The sequence below is a fragment of the Mus pahari genome, chromosome 17 (genome assembly GCF_900095145.1).
Source record: "Mus pahari chromosome 17, PAHARI_EIJ_v1.1, whole genome shotgun sequence".
In the NCBI taxonomy this organism is placed as follows: Eukaryota; Metazoa; Chordata; class Mammalia; order Rodentia; family Muridae; genus Mus; species Mus pahari.
Genome location: NC_034606.1, coordinates 32,010,982 through 32,035,105, shown reverse-complemented (window position 1 = coordinate 32,035,105; position 24,124 = coordinate 32,010,982). Strand labels below are relative to the sequence as shown.

General features: G+C 37.0%; 1 protein-coding gene across 9 annotated transcripts in view; it reads right to left on the bottom strand.

The window, feature by feature from the left end:
• Window positions 1-21,122, bottom strand: part of Phf20l1 (PHD finger protein 20 like 1) — a 70,765-nt gene extending 49,643 nt beyond the window's left edge. For 5 of the 9 annotated variants that reach the window (XM_029548274.1, XM_029548276.1, XM_021216441.2 and 2 more), the window contains exons 1-5: window positions 20,823-21,067; window positions 18,701-18,820; window positions 3,713-3,884; window positions 3,489-3,573; window positions 187-275 (exon numbers count right to left, since the gene is read on the bottom strand). In XM_029548274.1, the coding sequence (XP_029404134.1) occupies window positions 187-275; window positions 3,489-3,573; window positions 3,713-3,884; window positions 18,701-18,783 (429 nt within the window). In that variant the 5' untranslated portion in view covers window positions 18,784-18,820; window positions 20,823-21,067. Of the gene's footprint in view, window positions 1-186; window positions 276-3,488; window positions 3,574-3,712; window positions 3,885-18,700; window positions 18,821-20,822 lie in introns of all 9 variants that reach the window. The other 4 variants (XM_021216442.1, XM_029548277.1, XM_029531047.1 and 1 more) reach the window with 4 other exon arrangements.
• Between the last annotated feature and the right edge of the window lie 3,002 nt (window positions 21,123-24,124).

The following is a 24,124-nucleotide window of genomic DNA, read 5'->3' as shown; positions in this document are numbered from 1 at the left end:
ACCAAAGAAGCAAAAATCAAGTGTATAATTTATTTTACATACTATGCTTCTCTTTCTTGCTGCTATTTGGGGCTCTCAGCACATAACCCTACAATTAGTTCATTTAAAATGCATAAATATGTATGTTGATCAAATACCATTTAGGAAGACATCCCTTCAGTAGCCAGGAATACTGAACACTCTTACCTGCCCCTTAGCATCCTCAGGCATGGCTTTAATGTGCATTCTTTTTAAACAACGGATTACGCCATCATAAAACTGAACTGTGAATGTTCCTGAAATAGGAGCAATCAGATTAGAAAGTATCATGCAACATTACAGCAGCATTTGGAATCTAACAATAGTGGTATAATGCAAAAAAGATGCCTTGTGATTGCACTAACACAAGCACAGTCTCCTGAAAGTACTCCCCTGAATTATTAAAGTTATTTTCTCTTTCCATGTTTAAACGATTTTAAACTAGTTTTTTCCTTAATATATGCACAAATTAAGTCCTGATAACTTAGCTGTATGTAACTTTGACTTTTACTGAAGAATTTTGAAATTTATTGTGAAAAGACATAAATATTATTAGAATTATCTCACAAAAATAAAACCATTATTTACAGAGACAGTATTTCTACAGGAACAATCATTGGTTCTCTTGAAAAGTAAAGTAAGTAATAGAGAGAAAGATCTGATATGTGGTGAAGATCATTTTCTCAGTGAGATTTACATTAGTATTAAAGTGGCAAAATACTCTTGCATGTCAAGTATAAGCTAGAAAGTAACTTAGAAAGTATCAAGATGGAAGTTATTCGCATATCAACAGGACAAACTGGAGGATGGCAACTGTATGACATTCAGCTCAGTAGCAGCACAGCCATCTCTACCATGCTGTGCACCCAGCTGTGCCTTTCCCTTCCTGCATCTATCTGCTTCTAGATACTGAAGCACATTCACTTCTGTGCCAGATCTCATGCTAGCAAGTCAATATTAAGTAGTGTTACTAGAAACAAGTCATGGCGATCTTATACTTATAGAAAAATTAAACACTTTAAGTAGATACCAGGCATTTACAAAAGAAGTATAAACAAGAAACATTATTATCACATGCATGACTCCAAAGCCAATGGTGTGTGTGTGTGTGTGTGTGTGTGTGTGTGTGTGTGTGTGTGTGTGTATGTATGGATGGATAGATAGATAGATAGATAGATAGATAAGATTTTTCTTTTTTGTAACCTGAAAACAACATTTTTTATATTTTCATATGATTAGCATAATTCAATAAATACTGCAAAGTTCTAAACCTAAACTAGAACTTAAGAAACAAATGATCAAGTGAATAAGCAGGGATGTAAGGACAATGGAAGAAATTTAAGACTCCCAAATCGTATACATACCTCGCTCTATCATCATTCCTGCGACTGTTCCTTCAATTCCTTCCTCCACATGGTACTTCTGGGCAGCCCATGTTGTTTCTAAGCCACTGGAAAGACCTTTGTTCCTCCAGCCCTTGCTCATGCTACTTCCTCTTTGGATGCTTCCCTGTGCCTCTTCACTGTATCTGACTGTAACCACCTTTTCAATGACCATCCTGAAGCTGAAAACTTCTCTGGCAACTCTAGTCCACATTTCCTGCCCTTTTTTCATTTTATTCTTTGAAAAATGTATACATGGATACAATATATCTTAATCACATCCATTTCCCCACAAATTTTTCCTTCAAACTCTACCCATAACTTTCTTCTAACTTCTTTTTTTTTTTTTTTTTAATAACCCACAGTCGAATTACTGCTGTTTGTGTGTGTGTGTGGGGGGGTGTGTGGGGGGGGGGGGTACAGGATGCTCGGGGAGAAAAGTAATCAATCAACTTACCATACAAGCTACAATACTAACCTACAGAATAAAATGTGTTCATTAGTGTAATGGTGGCAAGACAACATGCTCCCATGTTGATCTCTTGATTAGACTTGAGGACCTTCCACAGGCTCAGGCCTGGTATGGTTATCATGGTCAAGATTCATGCCTAGTGAAATCATAGCTTCAAGAGGAACCTATTATTTTGGTAAAAAGTCATCCTGTTAAACTGCTTCCTAAACTTGTATTTTTAGAAAGATTTGTACACAGATTTGTACTGCTTTATCTTCACCTGAATAGGCTGTATCACAAATATCTAAATGTCCCCATTAGTTAGTTCCATTTTGTTTTTACAATGAACTGCGGGTTTCCCCAATTCCCATTTTTTTTTCCTCTTGAAGGAAAGAGGCAGGCTTACCTACCATGTGGGACATATAGAAACCAAAATTAATACTTCTCGAGGAGAGTTAAAAAAATTCTATCAATATTTCCTAAAGACTCCCTAGAACTACTCTAGAAATGGCAGTAACCACAGTAGCAGTAGCATCCCATTTCTACTAATATAAACTTAATTTGGGTTTAAAATCTGTGGATAAACAGAATAGGATAAACAGTGACAGTGGTTTGAGTATAGTGCATATGTGTGTATGTACACAACTACATAAGCACATGCTTAGGAATTATGGCAAGTCCTAAAGTGTTCCATACTCAACACAGCTGATCTTAGCTACAGTACTGAGTACTTGTACTTTGTCAGGTTTGGGGTGGATCTTAGCACCCAAGAGTACAGAATCATTACTTCTTTCTGCCCAGATCACTCTTGAATAACTTACTCTGTGCTAGGCTCTATACTGGACATTGAGGATGCTTAGGTATAAGACTTAAGCAAATAAGACATGAAGTACACTCCAAAGAAGTGTAAGCACCCAAAGGAAAAGGGAAAACAACCTGCATGCCCAGTGACAGTGCGGTCTCCCACCTCTTCCTGCAATGAGTGGCTAATCACTAGAAATAGCACTACAGTCTCATCTGCAGCTCCAAATCACTGCAACCATAAATGGGACTGAAATCCTTATAAAAGGGTTCTCAGTTAGACTACTGTAATTGATTTTCCATATTGAATTCCTTACACATCCTTTTTAAAGGTTTGTTCCTTCTATCTTACCTTCTATTTCTTTCAAGCTTATTTTTAATTTGAACCTAAAGTTTAAACTTTCTCCATTGCTTTCATCACTTCCAAATAAAATTCAAATCCTTTAGCGAGGTTCTAAAGTCTCTCAGTTACTGATTGTTGCTTCTGTCCAACCATGTCCCTACTATTCCATCGCAAACAAAGCCCTTCTGGCTCTTCTTCCACTAGCTTATGTGTCTTTCACAACTTTACTAAATTTGAAGATTAATATTCTGTCTGAAAGATTTCCTAGGTTCAAGGGAAATCTTACTAACACACTTCGTATTTTGATTCAGGCTGGGAAGTCATGAGCCATATCATTCTGCAATATTTAACAAATATTCCCGTAGAGAGTACTAACAGGAAATCCACACAGAACAGTATAAAAGAAGAAAAAAGTTATATGAGACAATTATATACCTTAACTGAAATTCAAATCTCAGTTCTATTTAAGCCTCAGGTCATGTAAAATGCATACCTTCTTTGTTAATTGCTTCAATCTTGGCAGGGTAATAGCGACAGTCTGTCCAACGAGCCAGTACTTCTTCTCCAGCTTTAAAATCCTAGTCAAACAACTTTTAAGATCAATTCCATATATAATAAATATTTCATTAATAAAAAAGCTGTTAAATTTGACAGGATCCTTTTAAAATGTCATTATCTATTTATGAAAGGAACAACTGGGAAAGGATTCCTACTTACAAAGAGATCTTCCTCATCCTTTAGACCTTCTTTTCTTAGTGCAGGTCTTTCAAGGGGTCGCAACCTGTTGCTATCCCAGTAAATCCACTCATCATAACGATGACTCCAGCGCTCAAAATGGACTAGCATCTTCCCTTCTTCATAATCAATTTTTTCAATTCGTGATGGATACCTCAAAAAATTTAAAAAGCTTCATATCACGAAAAATTCTTGTTGTCAAATATAAATTATTAAGCAGAAAGATTTTAATGGGTACAACTTACCATTAAAACTATGAGAAAAGTCAGTATACTCATAAACTACTGACATACAAATACACAATACTATTGTCATTTTAAGTGATTTTTCTCAGAACTGAGAAAATAAGTCCTCTAATATACACTGAATGCAAAATATAAAGTGCTATATTGTTTAAGAAGCTAATGTACTGGCATGTGTCAAATGGTAAAGATATCCCTACTTTCTTACTTATTAATACTCCCAATTCTGAAAATATATACACAATGAATAATTTGCAGTAAAATGGAAACTCTGTAAAAATATGATTGGAAAAGCTGAAGACTTTCTATAGTTATATGAATAATGGTATATCTCACAGAAGATTAATCTTCAAATACCATGTTTATACTATACAAAGGAAAAAGTTAAATGAAGATTTAGAAATATATATATATATTTATGCTTTAAAATATATATATTCTTTAAAATATATATATTTAAAATATATATATTTCAACATATTCCCTTTTGTGTATATGTTCATTTCTATGTGTGCATGCCTGTGTATATCCATTAACACTGAGGCCAAAAAGACAATCTCAGCTATCATTCCTCAAATACCATTCATGTAGAGCTTGCCAGATAAGGTAGGCTGGCTGGACAGTCAGTACTGAACATCTGCCTATAACCACCTCTACAGCACTGGATACCACCTCCAGTTTTTGTTGCACAGGTTTTTAAGAGTAGAACTCAAGACTGTATCATTTCAACCAAGCTATTTCCCCAGACTATAAATCCATTTCTATATGGTGTAAGCACATTTTATTTCTCCATAGTAAGCATATGCTAGGAAAGAAAAACCCCAAATTGTAAATTTTAAAATTTTTGATTGCTTTTTCTTCACAAGTAGATTAGTTATCCTTTAATTAATTTCAAAGTAAAAATTAATTCACTTAAACTTTTAATAAGGAGTGTACTATTCCATTATTCCTGCATTAAAATGTTGACAGATGATAGAACTGTTTATAACATATGAACTCAATAGCCACATATGGGAGATAATTCAGCTGTAACTGCTTATCTCACATTTTTCTATTTTAAAAATAAATTCAAAGCTTTGTGTTGTATTTTTAAAAGTTTTAAACATAAAGCTATTATGCAACTTTGATGTTACCATCTATTTTATAGGTCAGTCATGTTGTTCAAAGTCATTTACACATCTAGATACACTGAATTTTCCTGAGATGATTTCTTAATTTTGTCGTATGATACTGAGCTTATTGCATAGTTCTTCACGTACGTTGTTTTTCAACCCATCTGTGCTTCTGTCCTTCCTGCCTTGCCTAACCTGCCTTTCCTGTCCTGTTCATTCTAATTGTTTAGGCTTTGTCCAGCATGTAATGATCTACGCTGACTTCCTGCACTCCCTTTTCCATTGACCTTATGGAACTCTGATTGTTTAAATTCTCTCTAGATAGACTCCAAAACTAAGTGCTGATGAGTGATCACCAGAGACATTTATATGTCTCAAAGGCTTCCAACATCAAATAAGCTGGGGAAATACTACATCAAAATTAGGCTATTTACTTGAAGACTTCTTGCTGTTCTCAGCAAATAAATAGATAAAGCAGTTGACTTTATCAAGCAGGATATATTGCCTGTTTTACCTCAAAATGTTTAACACGTCTAGAGACAACTTATAGCTAAGGATCATGATGCTAGAATACTGCTCAGGCCTATGAGCTCTGGGTGTACCTAAGCTGTGTTCCTTATAGCCCTCAGCACCTGGCAGAGCCCTAACACACAGAAGCTACTGGAGCAGTGTTCAGCCAGAAAGTAAATACTAAAGGCAGCCGACTTCATGTTTCTTAAGAACTATGAAGGCTGTTGGCTCATTCTAATCTAACTTCCTAGTCTTAGGGAAGAAGTGGGTTAAGAAACATTTTGTTACTAAAAAGCATCAATCCAATAAAACATAGATTAACACACTTCTGTGCAGACATGCCTATTCAGCCACATAAAATCAAAACTGCAGTGTTCATTGTTTGTAGTCTTCCCCTTGATGCATTTTGTTGCTCTAATTTTTAAAACAGAAAATTATTATAGCATACAGAGAAACTTTCAACAAGGCTGCTCTATATTTTCAACATTACTAGCCACTGAAGCACTATGAAGAAATATATCTATTAAGTTCAAAAACTGATATACCTCTTTCAAAAGGTAAGAGCTTTTAATTTCACTTATCACATCACTCAGATTTTAAGCAAAATCCAAAGCTCTTGGCTTTGCTCTCTAGGTTCTTTCAGATTCTAAATGTATGGAACTCTATATGTTTAAAACATTCTTCAAAGTAAAAAGAGTCTACGGTAACAGATTCAAATATATATCTATTTTCATAACATGATTCAATTCAGTAAAAAAAAATCAGAATCTGAATGAATTTAAATAATGTAAATCTACATTGTTATTTTTAAGCAACTTATGGTTTTCCTAAAATATTTTAAATTCTGTTGGCTGAAAGGATGCTTGAAGCAACAGCCAGAACAAATTACATCTTGAGGAACCTCTTCAGCATGTTACAGCATGTTAGAGTCTCTACATAAATGCCTAGAGAATGATATGCATACCTAGGTTACTGCCAAGAATAAATGCAAATGCACAAGATCATAATCTATTTTATTTTTAACAAGTTTCACTAGTCAAATTTGATGGTGTCAGAAATATTATCAAGAATGTCCAACATACATGCACTTGAACAACTAATAAGTCAAAGGTAGGAATGAAGGGGTAGCTTAGTGGCAGAGGGCTTGCCTAGCAAGAATGAGGGATCAGTTTTGATCCATGGCACTTGGAAATGAAGGGGGGGGGAGTAAAAGGGAAGGAGAGGGGAAGAAGGAGAGAACAAAGAAAGCAGACAGGCACTGTTGGTAGATTCAAAAAATTCTAAAATTCTATCATTTCATCATTGAGCTCAGTTAGGAGATCTAGAAGAGAAATACTGTTATGTATCAAACTTTTTTATTTTTATTTTATTTTTTGCTAACTAAACGTTGATTGTTCCTTATATACACTGTATCTTGTTCTCTGTCCATGCTATGGATAACATAATCTGCTTTAACAGATGAGGACTAAAGAATTCACACGAAGCAGAAGCAGAGACTGATACAAGTTTCCAATCCATGTCAATAAAAGTGGGGCAAAGTGTGTGTGTGTGTGTGTGTGTGTGTGTATGATTAAATCACACAGAAAAATTTTTAAATGAATAGAAAATCTCATTTCATATGCTTAAGTAATTCTGAGAATACTGGCAAGTTCATTGAAGGTTCCTGAAGACACTGTCCATGTTGAACTTGGTGGGATATTTCAAGGATTAAGAGTCACAAGGTACAGTATTGAAAAATATTATGACTCTGGATGACACCAGAGTGAGTGAGGTCATTAAGGAAAGCAAGATGTGCAATCTGTCCTCAAGATTGACCTGCCGAGACTTGAGGGCACTTGAAGGTCAAAGTAATGCTCTATCTGGGCTGACAACATGATAAACTACACAGCAGATAAAGGAGAACAGAGAGACATTAAACTGGACGTGTTAGCTTGTTTCAAACCTAGAGCTTTGAAATAGCAAGCTAATGACATGATCCTTTGATCTATAGAGCACAGGACTTCTGTTTAATTGGGCCATTGGTTACACCTTGGGAGGGAAAAAACATGGTAAGATCTTCATAACACATGTATGATGCACATTACAATATAGCAATTCACATATAGCTCTATACAGCAAAACAATTCCTCTGTTCCAGCAGATGGCCCAAACTAATGGTATATGTTTTGATATACAGTGTAAAAAAATTTGTTGAGCAAATATATTCACAAATGACTATCTTCAAGAATGTATTATTTTCATATGCTACGTATGCTTTACTATAATTGACTGTGCATTGAACATAAGATTTTTTTTTTCTCCCTGAACTTGGAAGATGTGGTGTTAATGTTTTTGTTTTAGAGGCTGAATCACAGAAAGCTGTTGGAATAAAGAATAGTGATTAGGCTCAGCCTCAGACATTTATGAATGATTCAGGAAAATATTTAAATGGGAGATTAGGATTTCAGAGTCCATAGTGTCAGGTAAGATGCCAGAAAGACGACAGAGAATCTCCATAGCTGCTCTATCTCAAGATTTAACTGGGGACCCCGGAAGTTGAATTAGGAAAAGGAAGGAAGAAGTTGAGGAGGAGGGCAACCCCATTGGAAGACCAGCAGTCTCAACTAACCTGGACCCCCGAAATTTTTTCAGAGACTGAGTCACCAACTAGGCAGCATGCAGGATTGGGTCCGAGACCAACATATATGCAGCAGAGGACGGCCTGGTCCCACCTCAGTGAGAAGACACACCTAACCCTTGAGAGACTTGAGGCCCCAGGAAGTAGGGAGGCCTGGTGGGTGGGGGCGTGGGGACATCCTCTTGGAGACAGGAGGGGGAGGGGAAGAGGAAGAATGGGATGAGGAACTGTTGGAGGGCAGACCAGGACAGGGATAACGACTGGACTGTAAAAAATAGATTAAAGATTTAAAAAAAAAAAAAAAAAAAAAGATTTAACTGAAAGAAATAAAGAGAATGTCAGATCACCAAGCAAATTACTCCTCAAAGCCAGCATACCATGGAAAGCTCTCTGGCCCCTTATCAACTGCTGTTGAAAAGTAACAAAGATTTTCTATCTACCCTCTCTGAAATAATCCCATGTCAAAAAGGCAGACAATGGATGCAGTACACAGATTCTGGTGGCTGGGATTTACTGACTTAGAAAAGAAATGAACTGCTTGTATTGCTCAGAGTTAACTTGGTTTTCCTAAGTCCTTTATTTTTAAGCCTGGAAACAGAGTCTTCTTCCAAAAATTGAGGAAAAACTGTTGACTCTAAAATAAATTATAGGCATTTAGACTAATATAAAAGAAAATATAAAAGTATAGCAATGATCTACCTGGAGAATATTTTTTGCTAATCTAATTTTTTGCTAATATTAATTGACTTTACGGTTAGTACTTGAGCCTTTCCATGTCTAAGTCCTCTAAAATTCAAGTTAAATTGAAGCTATAGTTACAACCACAGAAACACCATTGGTAAAAGTAAAAATTATTTTATCTTCCCAAAACTCTTAAAATTTCACTGCCTTGAATAAATACTATAATTTTATAACCGAGGTTTCCAACTTGTATAAAATTGTTCAGAGAGTAACAGTGCCCATGGATTCTAGACTAAATTTGTAATTCAGTAAGTACCAGATACTGGCTAAAGACATTGGTCAAAGAAGTTAGCTGCACCTGAACATTATCAGTTCCCAACTGCATCAACTCCCAAGTGCTGGAAAAAACACAGAACACAAGCAGTCTAAGAAAGAAAGCACTGCTGGTGAATTCCTATCCTAGCTCACATGGATCTTATTTTTGTCTTATACTTGCTTTATAAGCTATATATTCACTATGTGTGTGTATATACATATATGCATGTATACACACATACATAGCAAACATATATCACTGTATTTGCTCACTTTATTATTGTCTTATCTACTAAGTCAAGAGGGTGGGGGAATTTCTTTGTTGAAAACTAATGTCTGGTGTAGAGGAAGATGACTTTTCTTCAGACAGGCATTCCTAAGTTGAATTAGATTTTAAAGAGATGCCCATGGACAAATACCTTCTGGAAGATAATCTACTACTACCATCAGTGCTCTACTCACTGTCCCTGGAAAATTCTTGTTTTTACTTACTTACTAAGAGAGCAGCAGCTGTCTTTGATAAGAAGGCAAAAGAACTGTTAAGAATCAGGTCTCGGAGTATGAGATAGGACAAGCCTGGTCCCTAGCTCAGGTAGGGGAAGCACTGCAGAGCGTGGTAGAGGAAAAGGAGGCAGAGACACAGGAAGGTGTTTACAGAAGTTGCTCAAGGGTGTGCCCTTGAGCCCAGGTGCTGTGGCTTCAAAGCTTGTCATCTTTAACTCACACTGCTCAATAGTATGAGTACTATAGGAAGCAGACCCTGAACACTGCATATGGAAGGGAGAGGAGAGCAAGGCGGATTAGTACCAGAGAAACAAATCTTTCTAATAGTAGAGCCAGTCAGATTGAATTTTTAAACTTTATTATGTTTCTACCTATTTTAGACTAAATATTCCTTTCCCATATGTATTAATATTATATATAAGTATGACTATTATGTATTTAAATAAAAGGTAAGTTTATATGTATGTATAAACATGTAACTAAATATATAGAATACTATAACACAAATCTCATATAACATTATACATTTATAAATATCACTCTATATTATATATATTTCTATAAATTTATCAAATAGGATATGATTATAGTATTATTCTTATTATAAGTGATGTCCATGGACAAATACCTTCTGGAAGACAAGATATTCTACTACTACTATCAGTATTCTACTAACTGTCCCTGGAGAGCAGTGGCATGTGAAAACAGGCATGCAGCTATGCCAGAAATATTGTCTGATGAATTAATTTTTAAAATATCATTTTAATATATCAGTAAAACTAGCATTATCTGTATTTAAGGAATTCACTCTGATTTGTCATCTAGTTTGTTACATGACTTGTGAATCTTTTGCACATTATCCAAAGGACATAGTTCACAACCACAACTCACTAAATATAACCAGAATATGCTATCAAATTTTTTAATAATAAATGTCATGTAAACAAAATGGCAAAAGTACTTTCAAAATATATACTAACAAGTTTTCAAGTTATATAATGATGTTATTTATGTTTGTAATAAAATTTATAATTTTGGTAATTTAGGAATGGACAGGTTTGTATTTGAGAGAGAGAGAGAAAGAGAGAGATCAAAACCATGGCAAGAAGAGTGATGATAATATTATACTAATACACACAAAGAACATTTAAAGAGATATCACCTTGGACAAGGTAGGGAAGGTTTAAAGGATAGCAGCAAAGAAACTTGAAACAAAAGTTAAGAATATTCTAAGTGTTTGGAAATTGTAGGAAGTAAGGACTGGCAATCTAAAACAGTTCTGTGAAGAGAAATTTTCACTTGCAACATATGTCCAATAAAAATATCTAAAACCTACTAGAACAGCCAGGAACCAAGCTAAGAACTGCCTTACCTATGACTGTTGGGTTACATGCCTACTTGCCAAATAACTAAGGGAAATATAGCAAATGCTTATAACTTAGTACATTTTTTATATTGTTAGCTTCCTAGAAGCACTTTAAGTTTATATTATGCTTTGTAATTTTCAAAATTCCCTCACCTAATCACCCTAACTACACTGGCATGCTAATTTTTTACTTTAAATATAATAATGATAAAAAAATCTCAATTCAAAGTTCATATTTTAAAATCGAATAAAAATATGAAATAGTCTTGATTCTCGAAGAGATTGTAGGTCAAAAGTACATCCTAACACTGAACCCTAAAAATTCTCATCAGTGATTTTTTTTCAGATTTTTGCATATCTACTTATTCCTATGACATTTACCAGTAGAAATTTTCTTCTAAGCTGCTTCATAGTTTTATTCCCATTGCCTTCCCACATTACAAGGCTTAAAGAACTCCTTCCCACCTTCACCAAATCAAGCTCTTTGGTATTGGATTCAAAGTTCATGTCCCTTGGACAATTTGTTCAGATTTCTAGAAGCAGACTTTTTAAATTTGTGCTAGTAAAGTCAGGAATTCTAGGCTGCAACTCTCTAATTCTCTTTAATATTAAGCATTTAGAATCCTTCCAATAGTGAGGTTTTTTTAATGCCCCTAGTGATTAATTCTACAGACTTGCATTGACTTATTTCACATGGCTCTACCTTACTTGATGTTAATGCTTGTCCCAGACCATTTGGGAGTAGCCATGCTAAGTTCCTAACCTCTTTTAGTATACTGTGTGCTTTAATCCTACTTTTCTATGATTTGCTTTTGAGATTGGGTCTTACTATACAGACTAAACTGGTCATATCTTAAAAGAATATCTCAGTCTCCTGGGTGCTGGGATTACATATACCATAACAAACTCTTCCTACTTTCTTAAAAAAAAGGGGGGGGGGGNGGGAGTCACCAGTGCTTCCAAAGGTTCAATAACTTGCTCAAGTTAAAGATGTTATAAATAATGGATCCTTGAACTTGGGTGTTTTAGTCCATAAAAATGATTTATCCAATCAGTATAGATTCTGCATTATGCACTAGATGGTTAACTCATCACTATGGTGGTTCAAACCCAGCAGGTTCTTACCAGTGAAGACAATATAGAAATTAAAATAATGTATGTTTATTTTTTTCTTGCAAATAGTCTGTTTCTTATTCAAACATGTCTGAAATTCCTGTTATCTCACATAAAGTAAATAGCCACTATGCAGAAAATGATATGTCAACAATGACCAAATTAATAAGAATGCTGAGAATACGTAGGATAATGACCACCATTAAATCGCATATCAAGCCGGGCGTGGTGGCACACGCTTTTAATCCCAGTGGGAGGCAGAGGCAGGCAGATTTCTGAGTTCAAGGCAGGCCTGGTCTACAAAGTGAGTTCCAGGACAGCCAGGGCTACACGGAGAAACCCTGTCTTGAAAAAAACCAAAAAAACAAAAAACAAAAACAAAAACAAAAACCAAAAAAAAAAAAAAAACCCACATATCAAATATATAACACACAGAGACACAGGCACACATACAAAATAAAGCACAGGAAACCTGATGATATTCACCTTCATACTTTTACAAATTTATGATGGAAGCAATGAAACAAAATTGCCCATTTGAAGATTGGCTTCTAAGCCAAAATCAGGAGGAAGGTCATTGGAGTAGAAGACCTGAAATTAACTTGCCTTGCCTAAAATTGTAATTCTAAGAACAAAGGCACCTGAAAACTCTTAAATACCACATACATACACCACTAAGTAAGTTAGGAACAGTGCTGGCCTAGGCACATTTATCCAATAGGCTAAAATCTTGGAAATCTATGTGAGGTAATGGACTGTACTGGTGATCAAACTACACCTGGAATGAAAACTTTCTATCACTGAAATGTTTCATTCCTCTACATTTTGGCTCTAAATTATATTGTATTTCTGAACATCACTTTTTTTCTTCTGAGTATCTAGCAGTTTTGAAAAACTACCTATAAATTCTTCATATCTACTTTATTTCTGTAATAGTATATGGCAGATATATCTATAAGTAAGGTAAAATTATCTGTCAACTCAGGAAAGGTGAAAATAGATAAAAAAAAAAAAAAAGAAATTGAGCTTTTAACTGCAAAAAACCTCCCATGGAAGACTCCCACTAGAAGAACATCAAAGCAGAGACACAAAGTTCATAACAAAAAAGCATTTATAACACCTATTTTCTTGCTTCTAATTAAATTTACTTTTTCCAATAACTTCTCTTTTCAAAGAAAATAGGTTAAAAAAACTTTTTGTATTAGAAAAAAATGAATTAAAACTTCATCAATACAGTGAGCACATGTGGTTAAGAACAAGAACAGAAGGACCAGGTGTACTCTGAACTACTGAGCCCTCTATTTCTAAATTTGTTTTTCATACTTTTTTAAAGAAAAGGTCTATAAACTTCATCATTAGCATCTTAAACACAGTAGGCAGAGCTCTGGTTTGTGGAAAGTTTAAAGTGTTTGTATGACCACTTTATGATTAAAGTAGATTAAACATCAGAATTTAAAAGAAAGTTCTTAACATTTCAATCTAGGGCTTATGTAGTCCCCAGATGTTTTTTGTAGACTTAAGAACCTAATATATAATTAATATATAATTCAATTATGTTGGTATCACACATGCAATGATACTTTTTTTCTGAGTCTACAGCAGAAATAAGTTTCAATGGCAGTGAATAATTCAAAGTAATTATATTTCAAATATTAAAAAGAAAATCTTGCCGGGCATGGTGGCGCATGGAATCCCAGCACTCGGGAGGCAGAGGTAGGTGGATTTCTGAGTTCAAGGCCAGCCTGGTCTACAAAGTGAGTACCAGCACAGCCAGGGCTATACAGAGAAACCCTGTCTTGAAAAAAAAAAAAGAAAAGAAAAGAAAAGAAAATCTTTGGAAACTCCAAATGCAAAAGGACAAAAACTTTGTTCATTATCAGCTAAATAATTTCTATCTTGAAAGCATTCACCTAATACGCCTATAAATTTGAAACTCATTACAATGACTGATTTTTCAGGGGCATTCTTGTATTCTTTTTTTTTTTTTTTAAATGCATGTATTTTCAATTAGAAGGTATCTGTCACTACTACAATCTTAACTTCTTGAATTTTTTCACACTTTTAAAATTCTGTTGTTGAACAACTAAAACACATTTGCAAATGTTCCATAGAGTTCAAACCCTCCAAATGTGTGGGAATAGCATTTGCCAACTCAAATTTAAACTGTTCTAGCAAACTCTCATAATTGGAGACATTGCCACACTTTTTAATCCCTCACTTTCCTTTTCTTTAGATCTAGAACAGAATTAATAGGAATATTCCAAAAGAAGTCAGAAGAGCAGAACTCTTGTGAATACTTTGGGTGTATTTCAAATACTGTAAGACTAACAGCATATCACTCCATCTGGTGTGTTCTCATAAATAAACCAACGACTGCAGAATAACAACTTAATCAAAAGGCAGCAGTTAAATTGTTAACGCCAGTTTTATCACTTATCAGCTATACTACGCATGGTTAAATGTCAACTTGTGTACCAGTGCTCTACAATCTAGAGAAGTCTGTAGGAGGAGGAGGGTATAGTGAGTATCTCAGAGACTACACTCTCACAGCTGGCCACAATGACACGTCTATCCTGTGACTCTAGCTTACTCTCATGCCAACACTAAAGTCTATTAAAAGCCTGGACACTGAAGTCTTCTGATTCATAGAGGTTCATTTTTCAGCTTGCCCCCTTGTATTTATGTCAGTGTTTTAAATTTGAAACTGTAGAATTCAAAGTAAGTTCAAATATATGTTTATTTGATCCTAAAATATTGTATAATAGCCAATGTTACTTCGAAACAAATGAGAATTTGCCCATACTTACCAGATCAATAAATAAATGCATAAATTGAAAAACATCCACTTAGTGTCTCCAATATAACTTTATTATGAACAATCTTTCTCCAAATATATTCCTATACCAAAATAATAGTTTGGATATTCTTATGTACTCTTATGATGCTGTCTTCCAGAGATAAAACTCAATGTGAAGGTATGAGTAGACATAGCTAACAGTGTAAAATATAATAGAAAAATATGATTTAAAAACAGCTGATTACATTAGCTAATCTAGAACAATAGTTATGTAGGTTGTTTAGAAAATAAAGTAAAAGAATGTTTTAAATAAGATGACAAAATATTTAAAAATGAAATGTCCATGTTCAGCAGAGGTTTAGTCTGTATAGAAGAGATCTATAGGTAACAAAAGCAAATACAAAGTAAAAACGTCAGACAGCAGAATGACTTCTCAGGGTCTGCATTCAGTAGTGCAGACAGAGCAATCAAGCCATCAGTGACTTTTATAGGTAGCTGCATGTTTACCTTGAAAACAGGAAACAATAATCTCTATGTTGCATACATGAATTCCCAAAGAGAAGCTATCTAATATACTGTATTGGCTGCTCTGTACTGATGGTCCTCTTCCTAAGAAACAGATTTAAGTCTCCTAGTAAACTATACCTTCTATACCTTCCTAAACCTACAAGGGGAAACTTAACCATAGTTTATTTCATCCCTCTAAATTTAGCATGTCTTTTCATTACTAGGACAGTAATATATTTTCCTTTCTTATACATAAAAAACAATCTGTTGTATATACAGATGAAATTAACTGGCATTTTTGAGTGTTCCACTGTTATCTACTTTTGTGCTTGATGCTGTTTTCTGTTTGAGTGGCTGGTATAGGAGACTGAACTCAAGGCTTTGTACATGGCTAGGCAAGTGTTCTACCACAAAGCTAAATTCCCCAAACCTGGATATATTATTCTGAAGTAGTCATACTAAGTTGTCATGCTGACCTTGAACTTGCTGTATGCCTACTTCAGCCTTCTAAGTTGCTGGGAGTGTGCCACTATGCTTGGCTTGTTCTGCCCCCCCCCCACTCCCCTCTTTAATTCATGTGTATGAAGTGGGGGAATGAGCTAGAGAAATGGCTCATTGGTTAAGAGCACCAGCTGCTCTAACGACCTGGTCATTTCCCAGCACCTACAACATGGGTGGTTCACAGCCATCTCTAAGGCCCTCTTATGAGCTCCTCAGATTCTAAGCAGGTAAGAGACTTACACATAAAACAAGAAAAATAAACATAATTTTAAAATATTTTTAAAATTGTGTATGTATATATGTATGTGCATGTGGGTGAGAGTACTCTCAAAAGCCAGAAGCAAGAATCATATACCCCAGAGCTGGAATTATAGGCAGTTGTGAGCCTTTCTACATGGGTACTGGAAAGTAAACTTAGATCCTATGGGAAAGCAGCTCGCTTAACTGCTTGAACTTAAGTTTAACTGGTTAACTTAAGCCCCCTTAAGTGGTTAAACTGATCCATCTATGAAGCCTCTCTAATACTTCTTGTTAAAAGGAAAGGTACCCATATGTGACACCATAATTCCACAGTATATGGTTCAGTGTACATGTCTTGAGAACAAATAAGTAAACATGGTCTACTGGCCAATGTGTCTCAATAGGGCCACCATCACTGGAATTACTAGAAATGCATGCAGACTTGAAAGCTAGTTAGCATGACTCTCATGTTGAAAAGCTACAACTCTGACTTGCTTTCAGCAATTACACTCTGAAGCATAAGACACTAACGTATACTCAAATAAGGTCTGAACAAGTATTTCTATAAAACTATTTTTTGGATTTAGTTACTGAATCAAAATATAACGGCCACGGAATTAGAGGACACTTCACCACCAAAAGTAAACCCCTTATACATCGAGGTCAAAATTACATTAGCATGAAGTGCAAACTTAAGGGTTCTTTGGAAAGTCAGAAGAGGAGCTGTTCCAAAGAACCTTTCTAAACAGGTACACTTCCCCCTTATCCCTTAACTTTTTTCTTTTTTAACCTAGTGGGTGATGTCCCCAAAAAACTATAGCATGAACTAATAAACTATGTGCTTCTTCAAAGCTTAACACTAGCTCAGTGGCACTTTGTTGGCTGAGAAGCCTACAAATACAAAATAACTTGTTATTCACAAAAGCAGTAACTTTAAGAAAACAGTAAAGATTCACAAAAAAAGGTTCTCATATCATATCTCACAAAATTTAATTGTATATCTTCACAGTAAACTAATCTTGGCTAACTACAACCAAGAAAGCTAAGTCCTGCACAAAGTGGCATCTCTTGCTGCACAGTGTAAATCCATTATTTTGTAGTTGGGAGTATATCACCACCATCACCAAAACACGCTTGCTGACATTTGGTAAAATCTAGACACTGTTTTTTAAATCTCTCTTGCTATGATGAAGCCTATCTTTCAGGAGCATCCCAAGTTCAAGAAAACACTATATATACTGTCCACCTGGTAAGAAATGAGCTCCTTAAAAGAACTACCCACTGAGTAGCTGCGGGAAAGAGGCAAAATAACTGTGGTACTCAACCTCGAATCAGAGTTTCAAAAGTCCTACAGAAGAACCCAAAAGTGAGGCCATTAAGCTAGTGATATAGACTTACTAAGGTCTAAGGCTAGATGTTAATAAAAGCCCAGGGCTAGTATCAAGTCAATAATATGACTAAACAAGGGTTCTGCCTGCCATTGCTTATTGCTTATTCAGTAAGTAGATCGAATGCAAATGGATTAGAAGCAAATCTACTGGCTCTCATTATGGCTTTAATAAAGCTATTGTGAGAGAAAAAGTCACAGTGTGTGGTGAATAAAGTCCTGGAGGAACTATGCTAGGCCCTTCTCCAAAACAAATGAGTGTCAGAAGGGAGCAAAGGTAGCACTGGCCCTGGCAGTACCTACCAAATGTTCCTCTCAGTGGCCCAAGGATGGCAGCAGAGGACATTAGCCTAGAAGGCAGAGTGATGAACCACTAATCAACAGGAGCAACTCATCCCCTTATCCTTAGTGCTCTGTGAGCCAGTGACCCCTGAATGCTGTTTCCCCCTTCTAGCTACATGGACAGAACACTAGCATCTCACCCTCTCCTATACCAGTATGTCAGTGATATGCATGGGGTGTTTATACTGACCACATGCCACAGATGACTAGAACAAGAGAAGAAAGTGCCATTCTGAGAGGACTGCCGTTCTGGGACAACAGTCAGCTACAACATGACTTGAGGTTCTGCTCTTTAAGGAATGAGGTCAGGTTGTGATTTTGGTTTTCAGTAGGAAAAGCAAAGGATGGACATGTACGCTGTGAAAGTACAAGTCCTCATCATTACTATTTATCTAGTAAACATCAAGAAAACAAACACATCATGGTTTTTATACAAAGTTTTAGGAAGCTAAATGTGTGAATTAGCATTCCTTGACCTCTGCCACTACAACTCTGTTAGTTATTCAATGGTAACATCCTCTCTATTTGACTTTTACTCTAGACAAACACTTTCAAATCTCAAACAGCTAAAGCACTGTACAATGTCTGAAGTATTTAAATGCTAACCCTAAACCCAATGTGTATGTGTATTCAGGGATGAATACACTAATGCGACTGACTTGTGGTTGGAATAACAACTGACTTATTAAAGCTACAAAGTTTGTGCTTTGGGTCGATATTCTGTTATTTTCCATACCATTTCTGTAAGTAGTCCAGTGCCTCCAAACGAGCACCAATCTCAAAAGTGATTCCAGGACGATTTGGGGGCTTTTTACTCATCTTGAGATCCTATTCTTCAGTATTTTCTTTCCACTACCTCAAGAGGAAAAAAGAAAGTTAGATCCTAATGCATAAGAGGCACATAGAATACGGTTTAATGGAACAGACAGAATTTAACTAATTTTCAAAATAATACATGGGACGGTACAATATTTGCCAGACTTTTAATTGAACAATCACCAAAACTTATAGGTAGGATGCAACATAAAGGCAATTTTGGTAGGGCATTTGTAAAAGATAAATACAGAAAGGAAAAACAGCTAAAGAGAAGAGACACGCTATTAAGACTAATAGCTAAAATGCCTCAAATCTTAACTGAAAAAAAAAAAAAAATGCTCAAGAACCATCCAGGGAAGGCTGAAAACGCTGTGAGTTTTAAAATTAAGACACTTGTGTTTACTGAAATCCTTGAAGGGAGCAGCTTAATTGTCTTCCACTTAATTTCCAGAAATCAGTTAGTATGTCAAAACATACAACCCGTGGAGAAAGCAGCAGACAAGCACTGTGTCGGTGAGGAGTCTCACCAACCTTTCTGGAAGATCAGGGTAGTTAGTGCATACTATCTCAGCAGCACACCACAGCATAATTTTAACATAGACTTGCAAAGGATTTCTCCTAAATTTCATATTTAATAATCAATCCATGCCAGACTCTGGGTAAGGTTTCTATTATTAACTCAACATTGTGCCCATAATGACAATTAAAAAACAAAAGTTTCTCATTGAAAAAAAAAAAAAAAAACCGCAGAGGAGTCATTACAACACTGAACACATTCCCATGTTAAGTATTTAATGTTCTTTTGGGCACGTGAGGCCATTTTTACTACTGAGTATTTGAAGAGAACGCATACATTCTCCAGGTATCAATAGTGGAATGAAAATAATAACTGGTAAACACGGGTTCATCAACATACAACTGGTTGGTAACCAGGAATCTAAAGCTGCTCATTGTTTGAGGGAGATGCTTACAACATGTTTTTACGTTACTACTCACTAGGATCTTTCTAGCTTAAAAAAATAAACCCCACACAAACGAAAAATCTTATGTTCTAGCCACTGTTTAAAATAGGTAAAACATAACAGCTAACAGAATTCCAAATGTCCCTTCCTGGTTCTTTTTTTTTTTTTTTTTTTTTTTTTTTTTATCTGAAAAGGGAAGAAAGAAATAGCATCAACACTTGTTACAAAAATATGGGGGATCAAGTTTACAAGGTCGTGCCTAAGGGGATATAGAATATCCTGACATGGCATCAGTGAGGTTAAGATTCATAGCCAGGACACACTAGGCGTAATGGGAACAAACATAAATATTTTAAATAGAAATCTTGTAAGTGTGCAACATACAAGGCTGTTACTTCAATGTACAGAAATAGAATCCGAAGAGGCAGTTTGCCAGTTATGCTAACATTTCCTAAGATTAAACTTCCAGCCTGTACATCTAATCCCCCTTGGCTCTCAGGAATGAGGCACCTCTCAAAAGGCAGGGATGATTTCCATTTTCTTGTAAGGGGATGGGAGAATGCGGGAGGCAGCAGAATTAGGAACTTTTATGAGAGACGATCTAACTGGACAGACCCTTAAAGTGAAACTGTGTACCAGGGAGAGAGAAAGGGGAGAGGGAACCAACAACAACAAAAAGGAATGAAAAGAGACGGGAAAGCGGTTAAAAAAAAAAAAGAGTGCGATGTAAGGACGGTGGAAGTTAGCAGAGATGACAGTGAGAGGAAAGAGAGACACACAGAGCTAGAGAGCGGTGAGGGAAAGACCGCGAAGTTAAGCACAGGTGGGGGACGAGGCGGGCTCGCAGGGGTGTCAAGGGGAGCCAGGAAAGGCCGCGGCGCGGCTGGCCCGGAGCCCGGGAGCTGCAGGTTGACAGCCACCGTCTCGGCAAGGGAAGGAAGGCGGGGATAGCGCGGCGGCGCGCAGACAATAGGGTCAGCGGATGGCAGGGAGCGGGACGCCGGCCGAGAGCAACGCGGGCGCGGGCGCCAGCGCGGCCCGGGGACCCGGCAGCCTCCAGGCCCCTCCGCCGCCTCTTACCGACTCGGCCTCGTCTCCGCACAGCAGCCGGGCCGTCCGGGGCCGAGCCGGGGCGCGTCAGGGCGGCCAGCGCGGGCCTCGTCCGAGTCTGCCCGGGCAGCAGCAAGGGAGGGAGCGGGAGCCGAGCGAGCCGGGGCCCGCGGCGTCGCGTCGGCCCGAGGAAGCGCGGGAGGAAGCGGGGTGGGACGAGCCCTCAAGCCCACTCCGGCTCCGCTACCATCGCAGCCTCCTTCGCTGCCGCCGCCGCAGCCGCCACCGCCGCCGGCCAGCCCTGACGCGACGCCGGCCGGGGACGTCAGCCGCCCGCGACGCGCCGGAAGCGGGCTGGGTTGCGTCACGTGGTACGCGAGGGCCGGGCTGGCGCGGCGCAGCCGATTGGAGGACTATTCTGGGGGTGGAGCTTCGGCTCGGCTGGGCTCCTTGCCCATAGAAAGGACCTGGGATCTAGATTCCCCTTGGTGGGGTCAAGAGGATGGTAACCCTTTGTGATTGTTTCTAACAAATCCCACTACTTGACACGTTGGGCCAACTTATCAATGCACCGCACACTCTTCACGGTGTCTGTTCTAGCCCACATTAAGGACAGACAACAATGATCTGTATTACAAAATCAGAATTGTATCTTTTGAATGGATACTTTGTCATCGACACTCTGTTATAAATATATCACATGACAATCAAAACTGCACACTTATACTACTTTCCAAATTCAGAAATCTTTATAAAGTAAATAAAAGATTCTTAAGAATCTTTAAAAATTCCTAAGAAGTTTCGAGTAGTAATAGAGCAAGTCTTCACAATTAATGGTATAGGACTACCTCTGTTGAACACCTATCATATACCAAAGTCTATATTAAGCATGAGAATCCCTATCCCAGCTTTGAGAAGATCTACAAGTAATCATTCAAAGTACGACTGAGAGGAAACATCGATTTTTTTTTTCTTTCCACTCCATCACTCTGCCTCCCACGTTTTACAAGAGCATCATTGCATACAAATGACACTTATATTTATCTTGCTTCATCATGTATAGTGAAAATAGAAATGTTTTCTCTGACTTTCAAGAGATTTGGTAAATTGAGAAAATCTTCATAATCATCCTTTTATTCAGAAGACATTCATTCAAAAATATATCTAATAGCTGCAGAGTTATACTGAACTTAGCGATGATACAAACAATGTGAATAAGACAGTTCTTAGATGATGTTTGTCTTCATGTTCTTTTCAGTCCTCTGTGGTTCTCATTATTAGTCCAATACAATTAATATTTCTAGGATCTTTCTTCTGCCACAGGCAGAATTATACTTTCTACTTTTTAAAATATTATATGTGGTTATTTAATTTGCTGTAAAATTAAAATACAAGTAAGATCACATACACACACACAAAATGCTAATGCAAGAGGCCAGTTCTACAAATTTTGTCTCCGGCACTGTGCTTTGCAATGTTTGCAATAATTACTGTTTTAGCAGTACAAGTCCTTGATACATTAGGATGACTGTAGGAATTACATATCACCTAAAACAAGCATGCAATTTAAAACAACACTTAATTTAAACAATAAAATGTATAATGTTGTCAAATAAAAGATATATATTTATAAATCGGGATCATTTGTTTCAGAGTCTAACTTAAATGTAAGGAATCTTAGAAGTGTCAAGCCTTCACTCGATGGGATAAAAATAGTAGAATCTAATGAATTTAGTCTCCCTTGAGGCTATAGGTCTCATTTTAAATGCTATTTAAACCATATTGTTTTAAAATTTTGTATTTAAAGATGCTAGCAATGTTCAAAAGAAGGAAAAAAGTTTATAAATCACATCAGTGACAGTACTACTAAGTCAGGTTTCTGACTATATATATATATATCATATATAATGTGTGTGCATTCATTTAAATATGTGTGCTTAAATATAAATATATATGTTTATATATATACATATATACTTTTTCTGAATTTCTGAATAGTAAAGAATATATATATATATATATATATATATATATATATATACTCTTTACTATGTTGAGTGTCAACCAACGTGATTATTCTTCTGTTTCAAGTAGAAATAAACAGAGTCCCTGAAAGGTACACTATAGAATAAAAGTGAGAGGGACCACCCATGTACACTCAGGAAACTGACCCTTAGCAAACTCATTGAGCAACACTCAAAATGGAGACATGAAAGTAAAGCTGAGACTTGTTTAGAAGAGGAATTCCAGTGAAGGAGGGGGTGAGAAGGGGAAGCGGGTGTGAAAATGACTAAACTTTATGACACAAGTATATAAAATAGTCAATTCAAAAATGAATGTTTTATACATGGGAATGAGGTCTTAGGTGCATTAGTGGCTTAAGTGACCTGTGGTCCTGTGGTGTTAATACTCTCCCTTGGAACACATGTTAAAAAGGGGAGTGCCACATTTAGTTGTCACTGAATTGCAATGGGAAATTTCTACTATTTAAGGAGGAGGTACCAGGTCTGCTAAACAGCTTGGAATACATAATGCAGCTCTTTATCTTGAAGAATTACACCAACCTATGCATGAGCTTTGAATATACATCTAGACACTCATAAGAATGAAAAAGTTTAAAATTGTGTGTAATGAAAACTGAGTCGCTGTGGGTCTGCATTCTGCCCCACTGCTGGGGTGCAGAGGACCTGCTGGGGAGGTGAAATTTGGCTGTGTTTACCCTGCACTGATGCCATCAGGTGCAGGGCTTTAGGGAAGCCCCAAGACACTGCTCAGGGGCTGGGTAAACACAATCTAAGATGTGGCAGGCTGACGCTGAGATTCCCAAGCTTCTGGATACCCAATCACCACTGAGTTACTTCACCAAGGAGTCAGGAACTATGGGGTCAGGTCCCAGGGCTTTCAAACTCCTAGATATCCAGGCACCCCTGGGTCGTGAAGAGTTAGTAGTGGAGCTGAAAGACCCAAGGGCTGAGGATGGCAAAAAGCCCAGGGCCGGAGAAGATGGGAGCTCCACCTCAGCTCATCAGCAAAAGTCCTAGCTTGGTTGTGGTAGTCTGGGATTGCAGAGGGACTTTCTGCAGGAGACTTAGGCTACAGCTTGGTGTTGAAAGTCTTTCTCCATGCTCCCCACGGTGGTTCTTGATGAAAGAGACAGTCTTTAGTTCTAAACTGTTTATTGATTGCTCATCGTGGGAAATGTGTGCATACCACCTCCTCAGCATAGACCAGATATTAAATATATTTTTCAGGAAGGAATTTCCAGGAAGGGAAGCTTATTGGCTAAACCCTCAGGGCCTCTAGGTACCTCATTAGCATGGAGAACTCTGTTC